Source organism: Marmota marmota, unplaced genomic scaffold (assembly GCF_001458135.2).
Source record: "Marmota marmota marmota unplaced genomic scaffold, marMar, whole genome shotgun sequence".
Lineage (NCBI taxonomy): Eukaryota > Metazoa > Chordata > Mammalia > Rodentia > Sciuridae > Marmota > Marmota marmota.
In genome coordinates, this window is record NW_026000108.1 from 37,425,253 (window position 1) to 37,437,228 (window position 11,976).

An 11,976-nucleotide genomic window follows, 5' to 3' on the forward strand; every position below is an offset into this window, starting at 1 on the left:
CTCAATTTGTATTCCAAACTTCAAACAGCTCAACCAGAATGAGTGATTTCTATAGGGGGTTGAGAATAAGTAGTACATTTTTAGTTTCTATTTGTTCTGTATATTTAAATTGTCTACAGAGACAAACTATTTCAATCAATTTAAATTTGTAAGTAGCAAATCAAGTTTCTTTCTAGAAGGACTTACAGGTTGTGCTACAGATGTAGATAAGACCAAATCATGACACCAAGTTGGAAATGTGACTGTACAGCTTGACTGAAGAAATGGAATTGCCTAACTGCTCCACAGAGCTTCAGAGGAGCTTTACCCACAGATGGACCAAATCATTATTAGAGTCAGTCCAAAGCAGGATGATTGATAGGTCCCATTTGGCATGGCAACTCCAAAACCCTGGTAGTGGCTTCTTGGAGAGAAAGTCTGCGGTTTGCAGGATTTTGAGGCTGCATCTGAACTAGGAGGTTTAAGTGCCATGGTTTATTATTCATGTCAACAACAGGCATGGAAGGGACCGTGTGACATGCCATTTGTGGCTGTATTTCCATAAACAAAGATAGGGAAATGTGTTGAAAGGCTAGGAAAAAACAGTGTGTTTGGTTACAAGTTGAAAGGCAAATGCTACTGATGAGCCTGGCTTACTTTTGTTGCCCATGTGGCCCCAGCCTGTGATATAGCAGTACGTATCTGGTTCCAGAGACTGCTCCGGGCTGGGTAAGCAGACAGGTCGGACATAGCTCGTCTCGTGGATGTCTTCACTCAGCTCCACAATGCTGATGTCATAGTCCACCACTGCTCGACTGTAGCGGGGATGCAGGACGATGGTCTTCACGAAGCGTGTCTGCGTGAACGCGGATGGGTGGTCCAGGTTGTTGATGCCAAACACCACCTTCCACACAGCAGCGCTCTCTCGCCTAGGATGGAAATTCAAGAGCAAGTGACATCTTCAACTCTAATTCACCATTCTAACACCATTCTAATTGCATAGCTGTTTTTTTTTTTAAGTATTTATGTAAAAAATGGCTGTTTCCTTGCCTGTCTCTGAATGTATTCATAGAAGTATTCATTTAATGGTCTGAAAGCAAAGCCCAAGCTTTTTGATGGACCTTTATTTTTTTATTTATTTTTATGTGGTGCTGAGGATTGAACCCAGGGCCTCACACGTGGTAGGCAAACGCTCTACCTCTGAGCTACAACTCTAGCCCAAAGGCCATTTTTGAATGCAGTTATTCTTGAAAATACAACTTGTCCAGGCTTAAAGGAAGGCAGAGTAGTTACTTTTCTTTTTTTAATTTATTTTTAATGAATGAGAAAGATCACTGAAATCCAAGAAAAGACAAGAGCAAGTGGAAAAGAAGGAGAGAAAAGCCAAGAGATCCCACCAAGAAACACCAAGTCCTGGGAGAAGTGCCAGGGTCTCAGGGCAGCCTTCTGCTCATTTCAAGGCAGGGGTTTTAAAAGGTCCCTCACACCCTCCAGCGCTCAGTATCAGACTGTTGTTTTTTGATGTCATGTCAGCAATCTTTTATTCAATTCTCGCCTTTAAATGCTTTCTTCACTCAGCTCATAGGTCTTGCCATGCTCCAGAATCTCCTCCAATCTCATAGACTCCCACTGGCTCAATCTTCTCTTCTGAGTTCTTCCCAGCTCTCAGTGTCAGTGTTGAAGTGCTCTGACACTCCACCCTCAACCTTCTCTTCTTGCTCCATACTCCCTTGATGGTTTCATCTAATCCAGTGGTTTTAAATACTACCTCAAACCCTGGTGACTCCTAAATATGTAGCACCAGTTCCATCCCCTATCCTAACCTGCAGCCTGGAAAGCCCAGTTTCCTATTCAACACACTCACGTGGAGTGTGGGAGGCTGCCCTGCCCATGGGCTGAGCATCCTCTCTCAGCCTTGAGTAAGGCAGGTGTTTGGTCTGGCATCGAATGCCATGCACTGTGCAAAACAAGTAGCCTCCACCTTCACTCGGCAAAGAAGTTTGCTCTAGCCCTGGACTTGGGCGTTATCCAATGGGATTGGACAAATCTCCCTTTTGAAACCCTATCCCCTGCCTTATTTGGTGAAGAACATTCCATCGAAGCTCCTTTGTGTGTCCCCCCTATAATATAAAGAGATTCCAGGAGCACATTCTCTTTCCAGTGCTGTCCTGCGTGGAAGCTGACCCTTAAGGTCGCAGAGCTGTCCTCTTGACATGAAAACTACTTTTGTGTTATGTGATTTCTCACCATTTTCTTAGTTTAATGTTGCAGCCAGGTCCTTTGAACCCTGTTCATATCATCAGTGTGGGCATTTGGTGAGAATGGTGTTTGATAATAGCCACCATTTATTGAGGCTTACCACATATCTTAGAATGTTTAAGCATTCAGAATTAATTTTACAGCATTTTGATATTTACAATCTCTAGTGGCCCAGTTGAATCATCTCTTTCTCTTACACCCAACATTAAATGCATCAGCCAATCTTCTCCATTCCTATTTTCAAATATGTCCAGCATCTTGCTGTTTCTCCCTCTCCACTGTAAGATACTTCTCCACCTAAGGTACTCTCATCTCCTTGGACCACTGCAGTCAACTCCCAAATGAAGACTCTTCATCTAATCTTAGCTCCTATGACTCATTTTCCTCAGAGCAGTCAGAGTGACCTTTTAAAAATAAAATTAGATCAAGTTCATCTCCTGCTCATATTTCTCTAAGGACTCTATATCACACTTGAGATAAATTCTAGACTTCCATCCCTGGCCTCTGAGACTCTACACAGTATGCTGCATTTCAACCCCAAGGACTTTCTATTTTGGGACATGCTAAGGACATGTGCCTATCAGAGGTCCCCTTGCTGTTCCCCCAGCTCTCAAATGACTTCCACCTATACTCTTTCTCTTCAACCTGCGTCACTTCCTCAACACTATTTTCCCTAGTCACCCTAACTCTTCCTCTATCCTCATCACTCTCTCTACACTTGACCCTGCTTCCAGTTTCTTCTCATAGTGTCCATTAATGTCAATGACACTGATACATTTGTTTTTCTATTTTATCTTGCCTCTCAGGTGTTATCTCTGTGACAGCAGGAACTTTGTTGGTCTTGTTCACTGCGATATTCACAGGGTCTAGTGCTAGTCATGCAGTGGGTTCTCAAAAAGTATCAAATGATGGTTCCATGTAAGTTGTTTTAAAACATGTGTTAATGGCAGACTCCAACTATGTGAGCAAGGTTTATTTTTCATCACTTCATGTATGTCCTCCTCCCTTCACCATCTTCCCTCTCCAAAGTGAGCCAAGGTCAAAGGCACGGATGTTTGTTGGACCATAATGCTGTGAATGGGGTGAAGCTTTAATGTGGACACTCCCTTACACTATGGTACTGTGAGTCAGCATGAGAACACTGCCCCAATTTGGGAGCTTGTGACCAAATCAACCAAAGTAGGTTAACTCTTCAATCCACATTTAACATGGAATCAGCTGGAAAGATTTTGAAATAGTAATACTTTGGGCATCAGCCTATAGCAACTGAAACAGAAGCCCTTGGGCTGGGATCCTGGAATCTGTGTTTTTTAAGGGCTATCCTTTCTATGGTATCTATTTAGTCACCTTCAGCATGACAGCTACCCAAAAGCTGAGACTTCAAGAGGCCCAGAAAATAGGAGCCAACACTTAAGACTCAAACTGAACTTAGTATTGTTAGATATTTAAACCATACTCTACTAAAGAGCTCCTCCACAAAGTGATGCATTCTGGACTTTTTCCATTTTAGAGAAAAATACTTCAGAGCTATCAAAAGAAAAGTTGATGCTTTTAATTGAAAAAATACAGATCTGTAACTATTCCCCTGTAGAAATATAAAAATAACAGAACTGAGTGCAAATGGATGATTAAATAAGCAATTACAATAAATTGCAGGAACTGCTATCTTGTGGGCATTACAAAACAATGTTACCGAATTAATTTTTACCACCTAGCTCCATCGCTCAACATGTTTTTTCTCCTTCCTTCCTTTCTTCCATTTTCTTTCTTTTCTTTCCTTCTTCCTTCCTTCTTCCCCTGTTCCTTTAATTTTTTTAGTCTAAAGGAGTAAGTTCATGGCCATTCAAGAAATTTAATATTCACTTGAAACTCTATTACTTAAGATATTTAAAATTAAGCAATAAATCATTTCAAACTTCTGCCTATTTACTAATTTCTTGCTCTTGAACCAGAGCTGTTAAGTTTTGGTTGTGACAAAAACTCATTCATCTGCTTAATCATAAGCAACATTTCCAACAGTCACACATTCTATTTGCAACAAAATAAAATAACAACAAAATTCCAGACTTAATTACCAGATTCACAACCACATGAAAGTGGCTAAGAAAGATGTTTAGAGGAATCTTTTTCCTTTCACTCTCGCTCTAGATATAGTTCATTCCCTAAAATTCACATTTAAGATCTCATTTGCTTAATGTTTATGCTATTGTTTTATATGCATATATGTCATAGAGAATTATCAATTCCAAAAATAAAACCTAGCTATTTACACATCTCAGATGCACTATTGCATTCCAAGAAATTATACAACACATTGTAGGTAGAATGTCTGGATGCAATAACCTGTCACTTTGGTTTGCAATTTGCCACATAAAACTCTAGTTGAGACATGAAATGTTGTATTTTCACTTAATTCAGCTAGCCAAATTTCCTTTTTAAGTCTATTCTTTTTGTTTATATGTGTAATACAGGGGATCAAACCTCAGGCCTTATGAATACTAGGCAAATGCTCTACCAAGTGGTAGAGATTACATCCTTAGTTCCAGAGAGCCAAATTTAGAGATTTTCTATCTTTATTTCAGGAGCACAATATTTTCCTTCCTTGACCCTTTCCAGTTTAGCTTGTTTGTATATTTAACATTTTTCCTTTTTAATGAGGGAAAATTAATATTCATAATTAACACATGATAGAAATCACCCTATTTCACAAGACCTACTTCAGAAGAAGCATAACTGAATGGTGATTTGGAGAGTCTGAAGAAAGAATGGTTATTTGAGAGAGTCTGCACTAAGAAAAGAAATATATTATAACATCACTGCTGTTCTACAAATCAGTGATCTCTTACTTTTAATATTGTGCTCTGCCCTTAGAATTTTTAAAAAGAATTATCTGTAACAGACAAGATGAATAGACTTTAGAATAAGGTGGCTGCAAAATAAATTCATGACAGGCATGAGTGTGGGTCAGTAAACAGAGATTGTGTCAGACCTTGTCCATCCTGACAGTCATCTGACTCTCAGCTCCAGCTAATTTCTGTCATAGCCTAATGTGCAGTGTGACCGGTCTTGAAGGAAAGCTGAAGTTTTAGATTTTATGCAAAGTATCCAGTTTTAAATGTTGGATAAAAATTTTTAAATGTATACAACAAGCAAAATAGCTCAATAGCCTGGAGTCTTTGTATGTGTGTGTGTGTGTGTGTGTGTGTGTGTATTTCTATAGTTTTTCAAGTATTTCTACAAACATTATTTCAAGTGATCCTCAAATCAATTGTGAAATGTATATTCCATTGTAGAGAACAGAAAGAGAAATCTTTATTCCATTGTAGAGAAGAGAAAGCAGTGACTCAAGAGATGAGTGACTAAGCTACAGAGAAAGTAAGAGTTGGTAATGGACCAGAATGCTGGTTATTGAACCTCTAGATCATAGCTTTTCTACTAAACTTCTGTAAAACAAAGAGTAGGATCCACAGCTGTTGACACAGGAATGAGGCGCTGGTCCCAAGTGGAAGTTCATGCAGGATGGGAAGACTCTTTGGTGAGTGATATGAAGGCAGATGGTGAGAGGATTTGTTCCCTTTGCTGAACTCACCTCTAGGTGTAATGGGTATTAAGGTATTAACCATCAGTGATAAACAAAGTGGACAATTCTGGTATTCCAGGGTCCAGAAAAAGCAACAGAAGGACTTAGGCAAATACATATCCTGGACCTTTCAGAACCAAATTTTGGAATGTTCAGAAAAAAATTACAGATATGGCAATGTGTCAGGAGACTCTTGAAGTAAGTACAGCTCAAAACAAATGAGAGCATCACATGCCAAATTTCTATGCTGCCAACACAAATGACTGCAATAAGTAAAGAAATAATCTACACAGTAAATGTGACTACATAAGGATCCCACAGCTATGAAATTAGAAAATGAATCACAGAGAGTGGCACGAAATTGTAACAAGTATCATAAAATTTTAGCCATAAAGTAGGAAGAAGTTTGTTTAAAGTGAAAAATTAAAAATGGCTTCTTGGTGAAATAATGTGCAGAAAGAAAAGAGGAAAATATCTCTCTGTGGCAGATAATATAATTTTAGGAAATAATTAAAACAAAGCAGAATTATTTAAAGCTCCTTTCCTTCCAGTTTCTCCTACCAAGGGGAATGATCTTCAGACAATATCCAGAAGATTCATCTTCTACATCACATATATTTAATATCTTGAAATATTGAATTTATGGGAGGAATTGGTGAAAGATCCCTGATCATCTGTGGATTAGCTAACATTTCTAGTTTCAGAACACTATGGTCCCAACTACTGAAAGAACTAAAGATATGAATACTAAGAAACAATAAGGGGATGGTTACTTAGGTAACAAAATATTTATTGAGATGGGGAAGTTGGTGAAGCATATAATTATTTGACTAGTGAGAGAAAAGAGAAATCAATAGTTTTATTTTGGCCATGCAAAGTAGGATGTTTAACATACACTGAAAGAGACATGTCATCTAAGCAGTGAAATACATGTTTGAAGTTGGTGGTAGTGGTAGTCATCAGGGAGAAATCTAGGCTGGGCTGGAGATATAAATGTGAAAGTCATTAACAAATATGCGATAGTCAAATATAATACTCAGTCCATACTTGATACTCATATTTGCTCAAATATGTATCTGAAACCATGTAATTAGATGAGCAAATGCAGATGGGTAAATGAAGCTATGACCTGGGCCCTGTAGGATTCAGTGACCTAAAAAAGGAGAAGCTTAGAAAAGAGAAAAAAAATGGTAGAGCACTGAAATAGGAGCAAAGCAAAAAGATGTTTTGTCATTTTAGAAGAAAAGTGAAGGAAGCATTCAAGAAGGATGCAGTGATCATCCTGGGGAGGGTTCTAGTGGGTTGAAACCTGAAAATTCACCATTGGATTCATCACGATGAAGATCAATAGAGACCTTGGTAAGTGCCATTTCTACATTGTCTTTGATGAGATCCCAGCCAGAGTGTGTTAGGAGAAAATGAGATGTAGAAAAGTTGAGACAGTCACTGTAAGAAACTCTTTTAGAAGTTCTACCATGAATAGAGGCTAAAGTAGAGCAAGATTTAAAAACAGAAGCAAAGCAGGATAGTTAAAGTGGTGATGTTAAGACATAGTTGCTGAAGGGGATGATCTATCAAAGGGGCAGAAATTGATATGAAATATAAATGATGATTTGGGGACTATAGTCTTTGAAAAGATGATAGGAAATATGGCTGTTCCTAAAAAGGAGCAAGGACATGTCTCTCCTATAACTCAACACAAAGCATGGAAAAGAGCCAAGGATACAGTAGTTATTTTGGAACTGGGGTGGGGCAAGTGAAAGATATGTTGTTTTCTAAGTTATCCATGAAAGATGCAATGAGATCAGTAGATGGTGAGGGAGATTTGGAGAAAGAGGGTAGTCTATAGTTGTCTTTCAGGGTATAAAAATGACTTCCCCGAAGAAGTATATTGGAAGTATCCATTGTGTTAGATGCTCATTGGAGATTCATGATTGTGTTCTTGACATGAGCTCAGCTAGCAATCAGGTATACAGTGTTCTCCATCAGTGGTTAGCTGTGCAGGTGCATGGTACAAGAACAGGGATGGCAATATTGGAAGAAAGTAAGCCTGAACCAAGGGATCTCCAATTCAAAAATCATGCTTTGCTCACAATTAAACTCTTCAAAATTTAATTTGTCTAAATTTTTTTCTCTTATCAAAACAATTCTAGAAGCCAACTACAGGCTATATCCTAGACCCAGAAATTTTGAACTGGATAAGGGAGGATGACAGAGAATACCACCATAATGACATAGTAAAGGGGATCACAGGGCCAGGTTGAAGTCTCCTAGGGATTTTTTAAAACACATGTTGTTACTTTCCAGTGATGTTAAAAAACAACACTCAAGGAGAATATGGATCCATAATGGAGAATTTCTGTTTTAGTGGACATTATTACTAATGGAAGTAGATCAATTCCTCCAAGTAGATAAAATGCAAAGACAAGTTGTGAATGATTAGTACAGTTCATAAACATCTAGAAATTTAAAAAGTAATCATGAACACACCCATGCACAATATGGCTTAGTAGAATAGAAACTGACCAAAGCTCTCATTTCCTTTTCTGATTATATTAAAAGACTGTTAAATCAGGAAGGTGAGTAAACAAGGATAAGGATTTTTTTTTCTTCTTCTTGAGAATAAGAGAGGGAGCTGTGGTCAAATTATCAAGCAATTTTAAGGGTCCAACTAATGTTGAAAGTTAGGCATGTCTCTAATCTGTATGTTTTTGGTAATGTTCTTCTAAGTCTGTAGAGCATGAATGTCAGGTCAAAAAATGTGCTTTTCATGTTGGCTGTCTGCCTCCTGTGACTGGGAGAAAGATGCAGGGGGAAAAAACATCGAAGGTGCTGGTAAAGGATTAAAGTGATGATCCAGTGAATGGAACCTGGTTGACTAGAAAAAGAAAGGAGGTGAGAAGGAGACTGATGAACTGAGATGGGAAGAAATGCAGACAAGCAACCCTGAATCTTATTGAATTGAAGAGCTGGTATGGTAGAAATCAAGACATGGATGATCACAGTTTTTCATAAAAGCTTCCTGTAAAGGAATTTGATGTTTCTGATCATTACTAGTTGTGGGCCCACCCAAGAAGTTCATCCTTCAGTCTTTCAGAGATAAAAGAAGACAGACAAAATGTTTATTAAATTACCCCCTGAAAGTCAAAGTCTTTGTTCCTTAGAACTTTTAAAGTTGAATTGGTATTGAAACATATGGGACATGATCTGGTCAACTTAGTATCTCATGCTTTTAATTTTCATTTGGTATTTTTAAATACCTCTCCATGAAAGAGCAAACCAAATTGTCTTTTTTTTTCCCTCACCAATATAATTAAAAGAGACAGGCTGAAAAAAAGACCTACAGATGGGTCATGCTGAGCCTTGCCAAAGCATGAGATCTGGATATGAAGTAAATCTCATTAACTGCCACAATTGATGGCCTCAGCAGAGAATAAGGCTTATAATTAAAAGTTATGAAGTGCTTACAGTGCCCTGGAGAGATTACAAAATAGAATTGGGTTTATTAGTACACATTCGAGCAGAGGGTTTTTTGAAGTTGGGCTATTTCTAACTTCACATGGATAGGCAGACCCCTCTTGAAAGTTCCATTATGTTTAGTGTTCCATGAAATGTCATCAATGCCTTTGATATTCTATCCATTTCCTTAATTATAAACACATATTTCTTCTCTATTGCAAGGTTCCTTCTTAACTTCACAGAACTTCCAGTGAAAGAGAAAATTTGGATACCACACTTGAAAGTGGCATACGAACTTGGATTAACTAGCACTAGTTAATTAACTAGTACTGTTCCCTTAAAGAACTGTTAGATTCATTCAGATAATTACCTTTTGATGAATGGGCTTTTACTAGTATAACTCCATGCTTTCTATGGAGATACAAATCAGAACTGGAAAAGACATCTGCAAACATCTGGCTGGCCCCTTCCAAAGCAATAACACTGCAGTTTATTTCTTGACACACTGTGCAGACTCTTCCAGTCATTCTGAGTCTTATATATTAAAAGTTTTCAAGAGAACATACTGGTTTGATATTTATATATTATTCCCCCCCAAAAAAATCAAATAACTGTATATATACATTTTCATTTCTAATCACTTATCTGATTATTTGTTTAAATATTGTTGCTCACAAGGTTAGTACCTCAAGAAACGAAGCAAGTATCTATTTCTGTAATCCCCATGAAAGAGCTAAATGTATGTTCTGGGTCTCTGTCCTCTAGAAACAGAAGTACCAATAGGTGAGCAGCTTCAAATTAGAAAGGTTATTGCAATATTTTTTTCAAACAATGGCAAACTGAAACTAATCCAAATATCCATCAACTGATGAATAATAGACAAAGTTATGGTAAATCAATAGTACAGAATATCCAGTTAGCTTCAAAAAAAAAAATGAGTGGAACTATGTCAATCTACCTGGAGGTGTGCCCATGATATATTGCCAAATGAGAAAAGCAACTAAAATATAGCGTATAATTTCAAATTGTAAAAATAAGCAGTGACACCCTGTGCACAATGCATGAGTTTATAGTTGTGGAGGAACATTCATGAAACTATATTGGGGTATCTCTGGGATGATGAGGAAGTCAAGGAAAGACAGTGTGGGAAGAGATAAATAGTGCTAGCAAAATACAAAAATAGTCATGCCACAATGCTAAGGGGAAATGCAGAATGTTTTTAGCAATTTTTTTTTTAAAAAAGAAAAGTTCACCTTCATCACTGGTTGATGTCAGGCCTGATTCTTAAGACCTTACAAAGACATCTCACTTCATGCCCACATCAACCGTGTGAGGTGGGGATTGTAAAGTTCTCCATTTCACTGAAGAGGTGATGGTGGCCCAGAGAAGATAATGAATTATCTCATGGTTATGCAATAAGTGACAAAGCTTAGCAAAAATAATATTATGCCAACAGACAAAGGAAAAAAAAGTTGTAAAATTGCCTTTTTTTTTTCCCTAGAATAAACCACACCAAGTAAAAATGATCAATTAGGTAACAGAACTGTGGATTATTTTTCTCTTCCATCTTTGCTATTATTTAACCTTATTTTGAAACAAAGTGAAGTTATTTAAAATAAATAGAACAGGGTGGGGTTGTGGCTCAGTGGTAGAGCGCTCGCCTAGCATGTGCGAGGCGCTGGGTTCGATCCTCAGCACCACATACAAATAAAATAAAGATATAACAAAATAAATAAATAGAATGAAATGGGTGGTTTGGGTGATTTAGTAGTTTTTAAAACCTGTTTTTGAGTTCTTTGACACTCCTCACTCCCTTTGAATTTGGTGGGGCTTGGGATAATTCTAACAAAACACATAGCAATACTAATGTTATGTGTCTTTGGAAGCTGAGTTTTAAAAGGTGACACAGCTCTTCCTGGCTCACTTTTTGGGAAGCTGGCTCTGGAGGATGCCAGTCACCATGATATGAGCCCATATGGAGAGGACCTGAGGTCCTAGTCAAGACAGTTTCCACTGCCAGACTTCAGAAGTTCAGCCCCGGCCTTAGAACCTTCCAACTGAGGCCCCAGACGTTGATGAAAAGTGACAAATTGCACCCACTATTTTCTGCCTGAATATCTGACCCCGAGAATCTTCTGTGAGCAAAATAAATGTTTGGGTGATTGTTGTTGTTGTTATTATTTTGTATTTTGTTTGGGGTTTTGCAATTTTTTGTTGTTGTTGTTGTTTCTAAATTACACAGCAACACATAGCTGAAACGGATGAGGACCTTTTTCAGTGATGTTTGTCAGGTTGAGGGAGGCTTCCCTTTGGTTCTAGTCTTGTGTTCCCTAAAGAGATACAGTGGTAGCTAACTTTATGAATCAACTTGGCTGGACCACAGTGCCCCAATATTTGGTCAAATATTATTCTGGATGTTTCTGTGAAGGTGTTTTTGAGTGAGATCAGTGTTTAAAATAGTAGGCTTTGAGTATAGCAGATTACTTTCTATGATATGGGTGGGCCATATCATTGATCATCTGGAGACTTTAAGAGAACAAACACTGATCACCCCTAAGCAAGAAAGAATTCACCAGCAGCCTCATCTGTTACAACTCTTGCCTACGTCTCTAGCCTGTTCTCAATCACATTATGGATTCACCTAGTCCCCACAATTACATGAGCCAATTCCTTAAAATCAGACATTCTCTTTCCCCCTC

General features: G+C 38.1%; 1 protein-coding gene across 2 annotated transcripts in view; it reads right to left on the reverse strand.

Moving 5' to 3' along the window:
* Corin (corin, serine peptidase) overlaps positions 1-11,976 on the reverse strand; it is a 256,203-nt gene that overhangs the window by 8,654 nt on the left and 235,573 nt on the right. For both annotated transcript variants that reach the window (XM_048784434.1, XM_048784433.1), the window contains exon 20: positions 637-908. In XM_048784434.1, coding sequence (XP_048640391.1) covers positions 637-908 — 272 coding nt within the window. The remainder of the gene's footprint in view (positions 1-636; positions 909-11,976) is intronic.